Here is a 19,654-nt window from a genome sequence, read left to right on the forward strand (position 1 = left end):
TACGACAAAGACTTGGAATTAAACCAATTACAAAGAAAATGAGGGAAACATGGCTCTGGTGGTATGGGCACATTATGTGCCAGGAGGAGACTTCTGTTGCAAAAACAGCCCTAAACTTTGACCCTGGAGGCCACTGTCCACATGGAAGACCAGAGAAACAGTGGATGGAGAGCATTGCTGAAGACATGCGTGCTGTCAACCTTACCCCTGAAAATGCCCAAAATCGAGCTATTTGGCAAAGAAAATGTCAGTGCTAACCTCCTCAAGGGGAATTCAGCCCTAGAAGAAGAAGAAAAAGAACAGTAAGGTTTTATCTGGTGTTGAGGGTAGCAGGAAAGCAGCCAAATGAAGTCAACCCTGCCACTACCACCATCACCCCCTGGTCACTAGTCAATCTGATCTGTAAGAACAGTTTCTCCTGATTCTAAAACTTAGCATTAGGTAGGAGAGAGTCTCACAAGTTAGGCAACATAAGCAAAAATACCCATGTCTCATAATCACATATCACACTGCTGAAGGTGGAGAGACATATGTGTTCAAAGTAACAATGATACTTAGTAAACTAATGGTATTAATAATAAAGTGCTATCCAGTTGCAAACAATTTATGGCCAACCCCTCATGTTATTTTCAAGGGAAAAGATAAGCAGAAATGGGTTGTCATTGCCTTCCTCTGCAGAGCACCCCTGGGTTTTCCTGACAGTCTCCCATCCAAGTCCTAACCATGACTGACTCTACATAGCTCCCAAGCCCTAATGAGCTTGGTTATTGAGACTTCTTGTGGTTGCCTGTCAGAAACTGCAGTATGAGGTTTAGGCTGAGTAGACCCAAGGGTTTTTGCTGTCCGACATGAATTATGACACTGGAATCTTTCCTCCCACATTCAATATGTGGAAATATAAAGAAAACAATATTTGATACTTCTGTAACATATATATAATAGAGATATGATGGGTCTCATTTTGTTCTTATTGTTTTTCTCCACCAACCACCAGTATCACATCAGAGATGTATGACTTGTTTCATGTTAATTTTTTTCTGTTCCACACTTCAGATTGTTGGGGAATCTGCCAAAGAAAATGCCTTTTAAAATAAAGTCAGAAAGTATATGGCACAAGAAAGGCTTATTGAAATAAAAACTCAAAGTGGTTGTATTTGTCCTTTGGGAGAATGGAAAAGTCAAGTTAGCAAGGAGGTTTCAGAAAATAAACTTTAAAGAATAAGGTGGGATATAAATCCAAACTCTTTTTCTTCAGGCAAGTCATGTGGCAGGAGGCTGGAAGAGAACTAGTGCAACTAGAGAGAACTAGAGAGACACTTGGCAACAAGATCTCTAGATAACCTTGTGCTAGTCAAGTGTCTAGTTTTCCACCAAACCAGGGTGGCAGGTTGGAGGTTGTGAGGATGAAATGGTTAGCCCAAAGGTCCCTAGAGAAGGGGCAGGGTAATTCCTTTAGAAATGTTAGAAACCTAGGCCGTTTCCGCACGGCCAGGAGGCGCCCCCACGCCGGCAGGAGTTCTGTCGGCGTGGGGGCGGGAGCCTGCTCGCACGCAAGCGTGCGAGCAGGTGAAGGGGAGGCCGGCAGACGGCAGGCGGCTCCGCATGGAGCCGCCTCTGCGCCCTCCCCCGCCCCACTCACGGTGTCCTCCTCGTCGCCTGCGGGGCGTCGCAGCCCCGCCCACGCTGCCCTCCGACCCCTGGAGGTTGGAGGACAGTGTGGGTGGGGCTGCGACGCCCCGCAGGCGACGAGGAGGACACCGTGAGTGCGGCGGAGACGGGAGACAGCGTCTTCCCGGCGGCGCGGTTCGCACCGCGCCGCAGGGAAGACGCTCCCTCCCCAACAACAACCCTTTAAAGGGTTGTTGTTTAGGGCGGCTTGACGCCGCCCTGGGGGGAGGGAAGAGGAGTCAGGTCGCCGCTGCTGCGTTGCGCCTTTTTTGGCGCCCCCAGGCCGTCATAAATGGGCCGTGCGGAAGCGGCCCTAGTTTCAGGGGGACACAAATAATTATATGCTAGAGGAAAGTTAGTGCAGGTGGTATTAGAGGCTGAATGTTTAAATCATATTAATGCCAAATACTTGACTTTTCTAACTGTAATTGCAGGGTGAAACACACCTTGTTTTTCCAATGGAAGCTTCAATTGATAAGCTGCGCAAAATTCGAGATTTAATTGCTGGGGAAAGAACTAGTCGATTAAATGGATCAAATCAACTCGAAAGGTCAAGATCCTCTGAGGGGATAACAAACGTGGAGCCTGATGCACCTCAACCATCAACAAATGCTGATTCTAAACTAACCCCCACCCACAGAACACTACAGTCATCAGCTGCAGAGTCTGCTGTCATGGTAACCATTATAGAACTGTATTATGCCGGACAAGGAATAGCATTCAAAAATGAGATGAATTTTAAGAATTAAAATGGAAGGCAGAATAAGCATTTTACTTCATGTAATTACTCTTGGGGACACATTCTCTACATACTTATAAAATTTGCAAAGTTATATTTTGGCAGCATTCATTAGTATTCAGACTAAATGTGAATCTTGAAAAAATCTCCACTGCAGAAATTCTACACAATGAACAAATAGAATATCAGTGGATTTTTAAAAAATAGTGATAATTTTCATGAGGAAAAAGAATGAAGTTGTATCTGGAAAAAGATTGCAGTGTGGTTGGAAGATATTTATTACTGAACATGCACATGCTAGTGTGATTTCTTATCACCTGGGAAGATTATGGCCTCACAAGGAACATAGCTAAAAAGGTTTTGGGAGTTGTGTTCTAGCAACTAAACTCTTCCCTAGAGCTCTGATAAAGCATGAAGTAAAGGGTATACAGAAGTAGCTCCCACACTCGTCTTACCGTATCTGTTCCATGATCTCCCCTATCTCTTGCCATTAATCCCAGGGCAGGAAGATATAAGGGTTATGAGCAGTGGTGGGATTCAAATAATTCAACTGGTTCCGCTGGTGGGATTCAAATACTTTAACAACTGGTTGTTTGCAAGCACCATTTTAACAACCGGTTCTGCCGAAGTGGTGCAAACCTGCTGAATCCCACCACTGGTTATGAGAGTGGGGGAAAGGAAGATATTCCAGTTGCAGTGGTTCCCCATCAGTAAAATGTAGCAAAAAAAGTTGCTCCTTTTTCCTTTCAATTGTTTTCTGACTTAACAGCAGGAAGCTGCCAGTGACTCACTTTCAGGTCCCCAAGGACCAGTTAGAACTGTTGTAGATTATCTCTTGGGTCCTTATGGTTCTGTTTCAGGCTCTGAGGTGTGAGTCGTTCATGAAGATATCTGATGCTGTGTGAAAAGCTTTTCTGGTTTAGTTGCCATTGTTTCACCATGATAGACTGTTCCAGTATTCCAAGCGACTGGGGTGTTTCCAGCTATCCATGAACTTTGCCAAGTGGCATTTTCCTGCTTCCCTTTTGCTATCTGACCTTTCAAAATCATGTTCTTGGGAGACAATGGGCCCTCAGGAACAGCATAGGTGAAAAAATGGGTATTTGGATTGGAATCAGGAAATCAATGGAAATCACCCCTTGCTCTGCAGAAAGGAACCCCTGGAAGAACTGTATGGCTGGATACAGCACATTATTTCTTTGATGGTATCTCAGTCCCATTTGTTAATCAGGAACATTTGTCCTCATCCCTCTAGGAGTCAGAATTTATGCACACATGTTTTTCCTTTTCATGTCACAGCCAACTTCTTTGTATACAAAGACCTTAATCAGGAGGAACATAGATGTTGGATTTGCATGTGTACCCAGCAGAGAAACTGGGACTTTTATCCTTCTGCACAGAAACCCTTTAGTTGATTGAAATTAAGCCCATTTGCAGAGCCTCTTCATTGACATTGGAAGCTGACATACTGACAGAACAGTGGTTTACCTAGCCTCATATTGTCTATCCTCACTAGAAGCCCCTTTCCAAAGAATGAGGCAAAGGCTTTCCCAGGCCTACTACCTGATATCATTTTTACTAGGGTTAAAGTTTGGGACATTCTGGATGCAAGGCGTATGTTCTACCATTGAACTGTGGCTCCTGTCTCAGGTCTTCTTCATTTATAAAGCTTGGGTGGAAGATACTTTACAAGAACTGTGCATGTTGCATCCACATGGGCTTAGATTATTTAGAATGACCAGAAGTTTCTTCCAACTCTTTGAAAATTTGCTTATGACAACTGAAATTAAAGAAATGTTTCCCCATTTTAGACAGGTGAACCAATTTTCTTAAACACGCTTCAATCAAACTTTCAACATGTAATGATATATGAAAACCTTGGCTTACAAAAGAAGGCACTGGCTTGTATCCCAGTCTCGGAACTGAAAAAGAAAGCTCAAGATAGTCTAGCACAATCAAGAAAGACTGATGGAGGTAATAGTTTAAATACAATTTAGACATTTGAAAACATTAAGTAGAATATCGTCACGTAACAGGCATGTATGCATCTATTACAAATTGCAAAGTTTTTTCCCCCCTTCAAGCATATTTTTCAGAATTAAAATTAGGAGAAACATTTACTTTTCTACCTTGCTTTCTTTTTCGAAAGAAAAACTTAAAGCAGCTAACACATACAACCTGATGAAAGCAGCCCATAGGATACAGCTTTTCAGACTCTACTGCTCTCTCCTGCAGAGTGGCTGGCCAGTGATCCAAGAGAGGAGGGGCCCAGTTAACCAGGAAGGTGATGGATGGAGTGTTGTGGTTTCCCTCTCCTGCAGAAATGCTTCTGTGGGGATTACTGGAATTTTGTAGTATCGCTGTTCTCCAAAAACAAGTGTCCTAGGGGGCTAAAAGTGTTGATGCCACTGTAGTCTACATGGTTCCATTCAGAGAGGTGATCCAAAGTTGATCTGATGCTTCAGACATGCTTTTTAAATGTGAATTCAATTTGTTACACAGTAAAACAGGAATAGATTAAACAGGTTTTGCACTGGCCAGTCACTCAGTTTAGTTGGTGTTATGTTACTCCAAGTTCATCTTCCGGCAGATAAAGAAATTTGGCTAGCACAATTATGTATCAAGAACCAATCTGCTCTGTATATATCGAAATTATTTTAACCAGCAGAAAGGAGGATATCTAATCTCCCCATCCACTTTTTAAAGATACTCATCAGAAGCTGAGTTAAATGCGGTGAGGCAAAAAAGGTTGCCCTTTGGGCTTTGCACTTGCACAGCATCTTGTTTAAACAGGGATGCCACCTGTACAAAACAGCTATGTGGAGATAGCATTCTATAAATTTTCCTAACTACACAGTCTTGCACTAGTGGCAGTCCAGTTTAAATGAGTTGCTGTGAGAACTGGAGTCCCACAGGAGAGTTCTTTTGCCTTGTCTCATCCTATTTAAATTGGGTGTAAAAGATACTGACAAAGCATTTTGAGAGCTGTATGGATTTAGATCAACATTTCTGAATAGTCTGTCAAAACAACCTAAGGAAAAAAACTTACTTAGCTAAAACAGAAAAGAAGATCCGTCATACAAGACAATAAGCATTCAAACCGCATGCTGGAACACGCTTAGCTGGGGCAAAAAGACAATTTTAAGTTAAAATAAATTTAAATATAAACACACAGGTTTGAATTCAAATTTTTTTTTATTTCCCAGTGTTATATCTTTGCTTACCCAGACAAAGCTGGTGCCACAGAAAAGAGGTTGCTCATAACTGTAAAATGTGAGACAAAAAGTTCCTGAAGTATGCTTTATTTATGAACTTACGATTGTCTCATAGAATCATAGAGTTGGAAGAAGAGTTTTGGATTTATATCCCCCCCTTTCTCTCCTGCAGGAGACTCAAAGGGGCTTACAATCTCCTTGCCCCTCCCCCCCCCCCCCCCAATACAGGCTACCTAGTCAATCCTTAGCTCAATGCAGGATCAGCCTAAAGTGTTTGTCCAGTTTTTGTTTCTAGAGTGCCTGTGAAAGGGAGCTCACAAGTTCCCTAGGCAACTGATACCATCATAGGGTTTTTGAAGTAAGGGTTGATCGGCACTAGCATTGTGAAGTGAAGTGGTACTAGCATTGTCCTCTGCCAGTGTCACCTTCCACTACAGCTGCTGCTCAGCCTCAAGCCTAAAAGCAAAAATGACTAAACTATCGTACTTTGGTCACATTACGAGAAGACAAGACTTGCTGGAAAAGACAATAATGCTAGGAAAAGTTGAAGGCAGCAGGAAAAGTGGAAGACCCAGCATGAGATTGATGACTCTATAAAGGAAGCCATGACCCTCAGTTTGCAAGACCTGAGCAAGGCTGTTAATGAAAGAACATTTTGGAGGACATTGATTCATAGGGGCATCATGAGTCGGAAGCAACTTGACCACACTTAACACACACAAACACAGGATTCCTGTTATGTTATTACCCATGTGGTCTAGAGCCAACAAAAAAACTTTAAATTATATATATGCTAGACAAAAAATTAAGGACAAAATTCTAAAGGGGGATAAAAGATAAGATTTGCCAGAAATTACTTTACTAGTTCTGCAGTATCTACAATATGCATTGAAAGAATAAAATAAGGTTCAGTAGGTTGAAATTTTCCCCTTGTAGCCTTCTAGCTACCTGTGGCTTTGGGTATCAACAGTATGGCTGCTTCGTATTTGAGAGGAATACTAACAGGTATATTCAGAATAGCACAGTTTTACATTTTAAGCAGAGCAGTTGTATTGTACAAATGGGAATTGCTTTGGGCACTTCCTTAATATGCAGAATGAATGTGATAAGTATTTTATCCCCAACACTACTTTGGATACAAATATCAATCTGTCTAGAATATAAAATGTCTGCTGAGTAACTAACAAGATACTTCTTGCAACCATCCTTGGAAGCAAAACAATTATTTTTTACTTGTGGTTAAGTGTATCAAGCAAGTATTTGTAAGACCCAGGTTCGACTTTGAGCCAGGCTCTCTCTCAGCTTAACCTACCTCACAGGTTTTATGTGATTAAAGTGGAGTAGAGGAGAATGATAGAAGCTACTTTGGATCCCCACTGGGGAGAAAGGCAGGTTATAAATGAACTAAATACATAAACTGCTTTGGATTTGACTCTGAAAAGCCTTTTTGGGCTTCAAAAAGAACTTCATGAAACTTGATTGTTTACCATTTTTAAACACATTCTTCTGAATCTCTTATTCTGTGGAGACCAACTTAACTGCAGCATCTTATCTGGTTACACGTAAACCCCCAAGCTTGGCTTTCAAATTAGCTATACTCTTTTCCACCAAAACATCTAAGTGCAGTCAGTCGTGGTGCGGCACAAGTGAAAATACCATGTTTCCACAGGTGAAATAGTCCTAAAATGTTTATGGGCATTAAAGAATCAATTTTCAGCCTAGCCTTTTTCAAAACCATCATTTTGCGCACTATTAAACATGGTAGTTTGATAAAAGAGCATTTTATACTGCATCTAACGACTATCAGCAAATCTAGTCCTTCACACCTTACAGCTCTTACTTTCATTTTGGATGTCAGCTTCAGGAGCCTCCGTGCTGTCACCTCAGTTGCAGAATGTTCCCAGGAGTTTCCTCTGCTTGCAGCTCAACCCACGGCTATTGACCTCCAAAAAGTGCATGAATAAAGTTTGCTTTCCCCGGCAATCCCGTACACATATATTTTTTTCTTGTTTTGTTTTGAGGGAGGCATCTTCATAGCTACGATGACACCATCTAAGAATTACAGCTGCTTGGAGAACTGGTCTACCTCCCATTAAGATGTAATGGGTAGACCTGTGTTCAGGATTCTTAGATGATGTTGTCATAGCTATGAAGACACCTCCCTCTAAACAAACAAACAAACAAAATAAATGAATAAATAATGTCAAGTGCATGGGATTGCCAGGGAAAACAAACTTTATTCATTAACTTTTTATAGGGAAATAGCCATCAGATGAGCTGCAAGCAGAGCAACTCCTGGGAATATTCTGCAACTGGCAGTAACTGCACAGAGCTCCTGAAGCAGACGCAAAATGGCGAGCACAACAAAAAGGCCAGGAAGAGCTCTAAGGTGGTGGTGGGTGCGGGAAATGAAGCAAATGAAACATGATTTTTTGTGCCTCTCCCTGGCCTAATCCTCAATTTCCTACCAAGTGGTAAGGGCAATTTAATTTTTTTTCATTTGAACGAAGGGGGGAGGAAATGGAACAAGGCAGGCACTAGGACCCCCCCCCCCCCCCCCGAGCATTCTACTATGAATAAGGTCCAGGTAGAAAGAATGGATGAATTTACAATTGTACATAGATCTTTTGGTGGAAAAGAGTATAGAGAACAAAAAGGCACAATCAGATAACATATGTCTACTGTGCATATCTGTAACTGAATCAATAATTTTATTGTTGTTGTGAAAGTATTAAAAGTATATATAATATGATTACCATGTAATATTTAGGGTGTTCAGTTTCTTTATGCATCTTATTAATCTGTCACTGCTGAGTTTTGGAAGACATGACTGACCCCAATTTTGTATATATGAGGGTACCATTGAGTTATTAATTGAGGATTAAATTGTATTACATGTAATTTTAAATTGTTTTATTTTGTTGTATGCCACCCCAAGTCCAACTTATCTGGAAAGAGCGGGATAAGATTTTAATGTATGTATAAATAAATAAATACATACATACATTCATACATACTTACATACCTTCTTGCTGGTGGTGAAGGCATGTTGCTGTCAGGGGGGTGGGGGTAACTTCTAGGCACTTGAGGCAAAGATTCCTTATTTACTTCCTGGTAGACCATAGATTGATGAAGAAGATTGGACAGGCTAACCTGCAGGGGTCTCAAGAACCAATTCAGCCTTTAGGTGCTGTTGTGCTTATATTAATTGTTGAGATACACTCTGGTTTATCCAGCTATCTTTCCTGGTAAGCACTCAAGGCCTCCCAGCTCCCCTTTATATTCCATATTAGTGATAGGAATCTGACAGTACCCCAGTAGTAATTTGAACTGCATCTCAGTGGTTCAAAAATCCAGGTTGTGGCCATGAAGAGTTCATTCTGCTGCAGGCAAGAGCAGCTTGTGCTTGTGCATCTAGGTTTATGTGAGTTCATTTGGCTAGTAAGGGATCTGTGCCATGGAATGCGAGAGTGGGCACACATGGCTGTAACTATGACACGAGAGTGAGAAGCAATGTTTCCCACCAGTATAGTAGCCTGCATTTTTCCTAGCAGCACTGTGACTCTGCTATAATCCACCCTTCTTCCTGTAACATTAAAACTCGCCTCTCAGCTTCCAGACACTGTGATCAGTATTTATGCCTCTAAAGCCAACCATCTGTTTCCCATTTAGCAACCACTTGGGGACTGATACCCTCAGAACAGGGGCTTAACTAGGTAAAGCTAAGTCTCAGCCTCATGTGTCTAATTTATACCTTTAGAAAAAATGTAAGCATACTAGAGGTTCTTATTTCAAAGTAAATCTGTGATTATTTTGGAATGTGCTTTCACTTCAGTTCCGCATGGGTTTTGCATATACACATTCAAATTCATTTAATCAGATATCTGAAGATTCTGTCTTAATTGCTGTGTATTTCCTTTTTCAGGCTCCCTTGTGAATGAACAGGATTTTCTGTTGCTGGAGCTCCTGAACTGGTTTAAATGTGATTTCTTCCAGTGGGTAAACAACCTTCCTTGCAGCAAATGTGACGGCCCAACAGAAGCAAAAGGTAATTTGTCCCCGAGTGAGGATGATCTGAAATGGGATGCGAGTCGAGTTGAAAATCACTTCTGCAACCAGTGCCAGTTGAGCACCAGGTTTCCAAGGTGAGTAGATGGTTTCATGGTTTGGTCTGTGTCTAATTTTTTAAAATTTAGTATATCAAGGAGCTATTAATCATTTTTGGGAGTGCAATGATAGTATCAAGCTGTATTCAAAGATCCATGGGTGGCACTTTGTTCAGACTGCTGCAGTCTCCCCCTTCCTGAAGCTTCTCCTAAAGATCAGTGGCCTCTTTAGGCTCAGTGTGGTAAGTGCAGGAAGAACATAAAGCTCAAAGGAGAAATCTATGGAAATCATGGACTCTCTACAGTGCACAAATGACTTCTGCTTGCATAAGGACTGCTTTGGTGAATGTGTATGTTTTGCTGTTGGATGGCTTGGAATATTTTCTTTATCACATTTACCATGGTGAAAGGAAGGCAATCAGTGTACCTTCAGAGGTACTATCTTCAGTGATAACGCATGAGGGATGAGCACTGAGTTGAAGAATAGGTTCCAGAACTGAGCCTTTGTGGTTGGAATAAATGCGAAATATTGAAATGCCTATGTTAGTTCAATTGGCTGGTTTTAAAGAATTGGATATACATGAAGGTGCCTTTGGTGTGTCAGACCATTGGTTCATCAAGGTCAGTTGCTGACTCTGATTAGCAGTAGCTCTCTGGGGTCTCAGGTCGAAATCTTTTACATCACCTTCTGATCTCTTTTAACTGGAAATGCCAAGAATTGAACCTGGCACCTTCTGCCAAGTATATGCTTTGCAATTAAGCAAAGATCTCCTAGGACTGGTGAGCGTGGCAGCATGTAAAGATTTTTTGTGGCTGGAGAGCCAGTGTGGTGTAACGGTTAAGAGCAGTAGAGTGTAATCTAGAAAAACGGGTTTGATTCCCTTGCTCCTCCACATGAGCAGCAGACTGTAATCTGGAGAACCTGATTCCCACTATTTCAAATGAAGTCACAGTTTTCTCAGCCCACCTCCCTCACAAGGTGGTGGGGAGGAAGGGGATTGTAAGCCTCTTTGAGACACCTTACCATAGAAAAAAAGCAGGGTTTAAAAACAAACTCCTCTTCTTTCTCTCACTAAAGAATGAAATGATAAACTTTGGAAGTGATAGCATGGACTAGATTGTAGGTCTACCATTTTTAATGGAAAATGAAAAAATGTGGGGAATCCTTGGAAGTGAAAGAGTAGCATATTGGGGAGAGCAGCTCTGACTAAGCTCACTATTTTGTGATAGTTGACTTATATTTAAAAATGTCATTCAGGAAAACACTGCAAAAATGTGATCTCTCAGCTGCTGCCTTAAGTGAATTACCTCCCCTGTTGCTACAGTTTATTTACCTCACTATCCTATGACCTAATTCCCACCTCATTCTGCTGCATAGGTAGGCCAGGGCTTATGTTTAATGGTTTTAGGCTTCCTTGATAATGGCTATAGAAAACAAAAGAAACCCACCTGTTTTAAACTATTTACATAGGTACAATAATCCTGAGAAACTTCTGGAAACGAGGCGTGGGCGTTGTGGAGAATGGGCCAACTGCTTTACCCTCTGTTGCAGAGCTATGGGTTTTGAAGCAAGATACATTTGGGATGCAACAGGTATCACTGTTTTAGAATTCCTGGTAGCATTGCTAGGGTGTAAAATGTTTGTCTTGTTTATCCTAAATTAATACTAGTGGAAGGAACTTATTTAAGTACTGGAATTTTACTAAGACTGCTGTTAAGTGGTTGGTGGCTAAAAAAGGGCTGCAGTGGAATGGGGTAGTGGGATTCTGAGGTGGCAAAACAGATGGCTCAGTTTCAAACAGCTGCTGGGAAAACTCTTTTTTTTAATATCACCCCAGAAGTTCTGCAGGGCCTGTAAGACAGAGATGTTCACCAGACCTATGGTTGAGACAGCAATTGTTACATCTTGGCTGGTCTTCCTATCTCTAACCTTACCCTACTGTATTTTATTTGAATTTACTCCTCTATTATTTAATTGGCATATTCTTTCATATCTAATTGATTGCCTTCAATGTCTTGCTTTAGGTACCTCCTTCCTTAGTTAGTCGCCTGGGTGATATATGAGATTAGAGCGCCAGTAGATATTGTTATTGCTGAGGTTTTAATGTATATGAATTTTTGATTCTTTTGATATTTGTTAAACTGTTATCTGCCCTGAGCCTGACCTCAGTTGGGAAAGGGTGGGATATATATCTAATAAATAAATAGTATTCTCCAAAGTGGGAAAAACTCTTTTAAAATTAGCACGTCATGGAGAGATCCTAGATCTAGCCCTACTCAAGCTGTGCTTGTTTTCATTTATAAGGGATTAGTAATGTAGAGAGAACTTGAAAAATGAAATTCCTCTTCAGCAGTCGGAATTGGTGCAGTGTGTTCTACTTGTGCAGTGTTCAGCCATTCCATTACCAACTTGTGAAACTGAACATGTAGACCAGGCTAAAGATATGCTCTACTTGCATAATGTTTTAAATGATAATCATTCGTCTCTGACATTGCTGTGTGTCAAAGAATTAAAATTGTATTTATATTTCAGTTTCATTTGATTTGATTTATTTGCTAAAGGTATGGTCAATAGCGGGATATTGCCATTCAGTACATGCAGTAGGGTCCTTTACAAGCAGAAATGGGAGAGGAAAAAAAACTAGTAATGACTGTTTGTCCATAGAGAAACATAACATACCACGAGCCATTTTTATGCCTGCCCAATGTTTTGTACAAGCAATTTCTGGGCATTATAAGATACAGGAAAGAGAATGCTAAATGTTACAGTGTTAATCCCAAAACAAGACTGAAATTAATCTAATCAACCTCATATAAGAAATTGGGGAGTTGAGTACCTGTGATCCATTTCAGTACTTGGAATGGTAGAAACAGCACAAATTGTCTTGCCATGGAGGACCATTCCTTCTTTTAAAGAAGCAGTTAGAACTTCTGTAATCTCTATAAATATTGTACACGTCCTCAGATTGCACGGACTGAAAGTATCCATCAAAATAGGTCAAACTGGACCCCTATGTACAACCAGAACAAGGCTGAATGCTTTGGATTTTAAAGAGTTCGGTTAACTAAGATAGAAATAATTCCATTCTGATATCAATTATTTTCATTTTTTTTCTCCCATAGATCATGTGTGGACAGAAGTTTATTTTTCATCACAGCAGAGGTGGCTTCACTGTGACCCTTGTGAAAATGTCTGTGATAAACCCCTTCTATATGAGATTGGATGGGGGAAAAAACTTTCCTACATTATTGCATTCTCTAAAGATGAGGTAGGAGAAGGAGTCTTTGAAATAAAGATAGTCCTCCCTTTTCAGTCAGTTTTGTCTTTAAAAATTGATTACTTGTTTACCTTTTTAAAACAGTCTGATAGATTCAGAGCAAGGAGATGCTCTCTTAACTGGAATACATTTTAACATTCCAGTGTTTGAAATTCTGGCTGCTAAATTGTGTTTTCTTTTGAAATTCACGCTTCAGGTTGTTGATGTAACCTGGAGATACTCTTGTAAACATCAAGAACTACTTTCTAGAAGGACACAGATCGAAGAAGCAGTGCTACGTGAAACCATCAATAACTTTAACAAAGTGGTATGTAACAAAATGGTATCTTGGTTGATTAGACAAACTTCAAGTACTGCAGGGGGCGAAGCAATTTTGGAATTGTGAACTACATATTTACAGTGTTGTGGTTTTCAGTTATAAAAGCAACAGCTTTTGTACTGGTAAATTTATACATTATGGTGTTTTGTTTTTTCTAGAAATAAAATAATGGAAAAAAACACAACATTTTATTTTATGTAACTATTTTTAAACACCAGTGGACATATGACTGCATGGGGCACAGGAGAAAAGCAAGAGGACTCACTCCATCATCATGAAGTAGAAGGGGAAGTGTGTGTGTGTGTGTGTGTGGGGGGGTGTTGTAGAGGTCTCTCTTCTGTGGTGCAACAATATTGTTATCTAAATTGGAATAAAGGACAGCCATAGAAGCAAATAAGGTATCAATGAAAACATAATACATACATGTGGATTCAGCATTGATTAAATTCAGCAAATGGCATGCTGTCCTTTGATTCCTGGAATGTAGCTGAGTTCATTCCTATTTTTAGGGTTACCAGTAGCAAAGTCATATACATTTTAAATGCAACATGAAAATAACTATTTTTCCTTCTTTTTCCAATGCTGAACTTTGAATCGTACAACTGAAAGACCTTAATTCTATGTACTGGTAGACTTATTGAAAGCACATTCTATGTCAAACTTGGATCCAGGATCAAATCCCCACTCTGCCATGGGAACTTGCTGAGTGGACTTGGGCCAGTCACATAGTGTTGCCCTCAACCCTGGCACGTATTTGTACTGGAGACCTCCAAGGAAAACCAGGAGCTTGACATGGACACAGGCAATGGCAAATCACCTTCAAATGTCTCTTGCCTTGAACATACAAACACTCACACCATTTAGTCTGAGCTATAGTCAGTTCAGCTCTTTCAGTTAAAAAAGTGGAGCTTATCCTGTGGAGACATTAGTATTAATCACTTTCCTGTTCCAGATGATTGGGTTAATGAGGACTGTTACTAACAGGACAGTTAAATCATGAGTAACAAAATATTTGATGCAGTCATCTTGCCTCTTTCAATCTTTTTCCCCTTTTTGCTTCGTCTAAATATCATGATACAACTAAGTAAATATCACAGATGAGAGAAAAGGGGATCATCTGTTGAACACTGAAAATGCCTTCGTGAATTATTTGCCTTTAACATAACAGGAAGATTTAAACATAATGCCGTGCTATGATTTGGTGCTCAAGCTCTCTGCTTGTCTCTTTCCCTGGCCGCCATACCTGAAGCAGTTCCTGATTTAGCACAAATGCTAGTTTGCCATTACTTCTTTAAAACTAAAATATCGTTTGTATTAAATTAGCTAATGGTCATTGATTCTGATCATGCAAGCATAAGACTCATTCCTCAGACTGCAAGACCATAGTTTGTCTTTATATCTGAATCATCTCATAGTGTGAAAGTATTCCAGTCATGTTAACACTGTTTACTAATACAGAGAAGGAGACGCTCTACCCATCAGCTTCCCTGTCCAAATGCAACCTGTTCCCTCCTTCCTCAGTCTATGGTGGTGGCAAGTGAATCTTCAAGAAAGGGAAGGAGACACAGCAAGTTCCCTTCCACTGGCCATGTAAAGAGGCAGGATTTAAATGTAAAACAAATATTTCTCCAATTCTGCGTTTATCCAGATTAACTTCCATTTAAAATATGTTAACTGTTGATTATTTAATTTATTCCCCCCGCCCCCCCTTGTGATACAGTCAGCTAAGACTAGAAATTAGTTGAAGTGATCTTATTTTTACTTTGGCTTTTTTGAACTTTCAGAGACAGCAATCTTTAACTGAAGGCAGAAGAAGGGAGCTCTTAGAGAGGATCATTGTGGAGCTTGTTGAATTTATTTCCCCCAAAACTCCAAAGCCAGGAGAACTTGGTGGAAGGATATCAGGATCCGTGGCATGGAGAGCAGCAAGAGGTGAAATTGCCTTAGAGGTATTTAGTACACTTGTGGAAATTCTTTACTGTTCCCTTGAATACAGCGGGGTAGTAGTAAACAAAGAAGAATAATGGCAAAGTAACCGTTTAAACATTTAATGAAATCAAGTAATCATGGAACAAAACACTAGCAGACAACTTGGAGCAAAGATTCACTCAATCAGTTGACAGTAACTATCCAAAGTACAAACCTGCTCACATACGAGAGGAAATAATTTTGTTTCATTGCTGCAAATGCAAAAGCTGCCCCAAATTGAATAATCAGTGTTGTAGTATAAGTTATTATAATCATTGACCAGAAAATGAATAATCTGTGGGACTGTATTTTATATTGGCTGGATTAGCGATTGTTTCAGTAACTGGTACCTTCTCCAACAGATAATATTAACTAAAGGGCACATTTCTATTCTGTATATCTAACATTGCAAAAGGTATTTGTTGGAATCTCTATAGGGCTGGGACTACTTAGAACCAGTTAAAGTTCATACATTAAATCACGGTTTAAAGATAAACTGTCTGATCCTTAGGGATTTTTGATGTGGGAGGGGCTATACACATCCATAAGCTACACACATCAGACAAAGGGAGCCTTGATTCTGGAAAACATATACCCCAAACTCATTGACAGAACTCTCAGCCAAGACTCTTTGATTATGCAGTGGGTGCGTACAATTTCCTCTTTATTGCTAAGCAAATGTAGTGTCACTATAGACCATTGTCTCAGTTTTTCTAAACAGAATACATCATGCAAAAATTCAGGCTATCAGCCTTTGAAATTTCATAGATTGACACAGGCCCAATTAACATGGCCTTTTCATCTACTAGCATCAGCGCAACAGACCAATCCAGAGTACTGGGGTGATTAGGGACTGTGCTGCTATGGTGGCACCTTGCCGCCTCCAGAGGTGTTTTTGGAAGTGTGAGGAGACAAAAACAATCCTTCTTCCATTGCGGACTTTTTCATATTGTGGGAAGACAAAAAATTAAAAAAAAAACACTCCATTGGGCTGAATGGGCTAATGCAACCCAAAAGGCGAGCTGTTGTGGAAATGTATGTATATAAGGGTGATCTGATAGGCATTAAAAACTTGAACTCCTGAAAGACTCTCACAGGGTCCCTCACTTATCCGGTAGAAACTGAATGGAAGGGAGATGTTGGGGGTATGGTGATGACATGATGAGAATGACAACCATATGTGGCAGCAGTGAAAGAGAATTATTAGAAAATGTACTGCTGAGAATTATTAGAAATTGTACTGGAAATAAAAACAGCCAATATTGTAATCCAATATTGTAATCCAATAATTACAATATTGTAATCCAAAAACAGCCAATATTGTAATGTATATGTGTTGCCCTACTGTTTGGAATACTGTTTACAGTTTTAGTTACTGTATTGAAAAAGATGGAAAAATTACAACCAAGATGTTTAAGGGGTTGGGAAATATTTTCTATTATCAGATGTGGAATATAGAGTCCACATGTAATACTGATTGCTTAATGAATTATGCTTTATTAAATGCTTCATTAACTATAGAATCAACAGCTGACATTCACAGTTGTTCTTAAATGTTCTGGGATTCAGCAACTTTAGTTCAAGCAGTCTGTATAACATTTCTTGCATGCAGTGACCATGTTTGGCCAACTTCAGGTGAACAAGAAGTGTGAATGAGATTAACTTTGGATGCAAATTTGTTTTCATTAAGATTAATTTCATTTCAAAAGGATCCTTGCCTGCGATTTTGTTGTTTGCTGCTGTTCTCAAATCCGCAAGAACTGGAGCTCTGCGCTTGTGTCAGAACAGCCCAGATTCACATTAGGCTAAAAGGCTAAAGAGTCTAGGGTTTTTCATTTTAGAAAAAAAAGAAAGCTGGGGTAGAAACAAGATTGAGATCTATAAAATTATGCTTAGAGTGGGTAGAGAGCACCCTCCCACATAATATTAAGGATTGCTCAATAAAATTAATGGACAAAAGAAAATACCTCTTCACTCAGTAAATAAATGTTTTGTTATGTGTTTATTTTGTTTATGTATTTAGTTCATTTATACTCCACTTTTCCCCCACAAGGGAGATCTGAGGTGGTTTGCAACCTTTCCCCCCTCTCTATTTTATCCTCCCAGTCAGTCTGTGAGGATGTGTGACTGGCCCAAGCTTCCACTGCAGAGTTAGGATTGTAACCTGGGACTCCCAGATACTAGTTCAGCACTCAGTGTAGAATTCATTGAGAGCGGATACAGTGATTGCCTCAAGCCTAGGTGCATTAAAAAGGGATTAAACAGATTCTTTGAGGATAGGTTCATTAGAAGCTATTAGCCGCGGTGATTACAGGCAATTTCCACATTCAAGAGGCAGCAAATCTCTGACTACTGGAGCTAGGAGGTAACATCAGGAAGTCTTGACCTTTATGCCCTGTTTGCTGTCCCCCCACTCTGGCAATTAGTTGCCACTGGGTGAAAAAGGATGCTGAGTTAGATGAACCACTTGTATGATCCTGTAGGGCTTTTCTTATGCCTTGCCCAGAAGCTAGCGAGGAATAAGAAGAGTCCTCCTGTATCAGACTGGATCATGAATAAAGTTTTCACAGTAGCCACACTGAGTAAAAAGTAGACTGTGAAGTTATTGAAAGGAAAACTTGGCAATATTTCAGATGCAAGATAAAATGAGAATTTTAGACAGCATCATGTTTGTATGCTTGTGAGATGTGACACCGCAGGTAGCAGAATTACAGTACCTCTGAAAGGTAATTGTGGAGAAAGGAAGAATCTTTAAGGAAAAGAACTGAAATTCTATCTTCATTTTTCTAACTTTTTCAATTGACTTTTGGATATTTCCCCCCCATTACGGTCCTCATACCAATTTCCACATACAGATATAGCACATATTATAAATCAGTCATAAAACTAATTAAATATTTAATGCAAACCTAACTTGCGGTTTTCATTTTGGTTAATTAGAACAAGGAAGTTGTTTTTATTCCTACTGGAAAAGAGAAGACCTCTAAACTTCTTCACCTCAGATACAATATAGTGAAAGATTGTTACATGCGAATATCCAATAATAATGAAAAAATTAATGGTTGGGAGAAAGGTGTATGGAAGATGGAATCAGTATGGAGAAAGGTTGAATCAGACTGGAAGATGGTGAGTACCATGCCAAGAAGAATTATTCTACAGTAGTTGCCTTCAACCTTTCCAGGTCTGAGATACAGTGAGTAATAAATGCGTAACATCAGGGTCATGTGAGATCAAAGTCACATGACAAGAAGGGGGGAACTAAAGTTACGATTGTATCAATAGCAAGGCTTGGATCATGGGCACAAACCAAGAATGCTGGAGAGAGGAAACCCAAGCTAAGCACTGTAGTGTGCTTCTCCCTTCAATGTGTGTAAAGGGAGTCTGCTTCTCTCTTCAATGTGTGTAAAGGGAGTCAGGAGGCATGGTGCCTATGCTGTCTATATTATTGGCAAGCCTTCTAAAAGGCAACAAAAACATGGCCGCTCTATGGGGGCTTAGTGATCTCGTCCCGAGATTTCTGTCCCATCAGTTGAGGACTACAGTTCTAGAGCACTTTTCGACTATAAACATGGGATATCACTATGAAGCCATAGGGTGCAACATTATTGCACCAGTGCGTCTGTCCATATTTATATATTCATCAAGGCTTGGTAACATCCAGTTTCAGATGCAATTGTTGCTGATGGCAAACTGGAAATGAAGGCTGCTTGTGTTTCAGAAAAAGGACAGTGGAGTTGGCCACAAATAACAAGTATCTGTTCTGATTTTAAAGCTTAAGTCTGGGATTTCCCATCTTGAGGGTGACTAACACAAAAACTGCATGCGATAAAAAAATCCACCTTTCTGAGGAATTAATTTTTAGCTGCACAGAAGAGGCTTTATGTTATATGTTCTCTTTCCATTGCACACCAGTAGGTAGAATTTCTATATTCTCAATGTTATTTCCCTACCTGCAGAAAGCCAAAATGTCAGTCACCTTGCATTAATGAAGGTGTTAGCTAAGGTTTTTTTTGTTGCAAAACTAAATATTTATTCAAACCTAACAAAATAGGCAGGTAACAGTGTGGGAAAGAAGGCATTTCCAGCTGTATGAATAGAACAAGACAAGTGAAATGGATTTTCTGATATAGCACTGGGTCCTGCACATGTAGTAACCTGAGAAAGATCACCACATCCAGTCCCAAAGGCTGCATGCACAGATCCCCATGCTATACAAAGGCCATGCATTCAGTCCTTATCAGGCACATTTGATAGTTTCAATAATGTGTTTGGGGAGAGGGCCAGAATTCTGCTTCTCCATCCTTGCAAAAGGTAGACAGCATTGCCAAAACTGTACTAATAACTGGTTAGATCTTAACCAC

General features: G+C 40.1%; 1 protein-coding gene across 2 annotated transcripts in view; it reads left to right on the top strand.

The window, feature by feature from the left end:
* Window positions 1–19,654, top strand: part of NGLY1 (N-glycanase 1) — a 30,524-nt gene that overhangs the window by 5,340 nt on the left and 5,530 nt on the right. For both annotated transcript variants that reach the window (XM_048510998.1, XM_048510999.1), the window contains exons 3-10: window positions 2,103–2,345; window positions 4,219–4,381; window positions 9,548–9,767; window positions 11,200–11,321; window positions 12,852–12,997; window positions 13,203–13,313; window positions 15,110–15,274; window positions 18,234–18,419. In XM_048510998.1, the coding sequence (XP_048366955.1) occupies window positions 2,103–2,345; window positions 4,219–4,381; window positions 9,548–9,767; window positions 11,200–11,321; window positions 12,852–12,997; window positions 13,203–13,313; window positions 15,110–15,274; window positions 18,234–18,419 (1,356 nt within the window). The remainder of the gene's footprint in view (window positions 1–2,102; window positions 2,346–4,218; window positions 4,382–9,547; window positions 9,768–11,199; window positions 11,322–12,851; window positions 12,998–13,202; window positions 13,314–15,109; window positions 15,275–18,233; window positions 18,420–19,654) is intronic.

This window comes from Sphaerodactylus townsendi, linkage group LG11 (genome assembly GCF_021028975.2).
Source record: "Sphaerodactylus townsendi isolate TG3544 linkage group LG11, MPM_Stown_v2.3, whole genome shotgun sequence".
Classification (NCBI taxonomy): domain Eukaryota; kingdom Metazoa; phylum Chordata; class Lepidosauria; order Squamata; family Sphaerodactylidae; genus Sphaerodactylus; species Sphaerodactylus townsendi.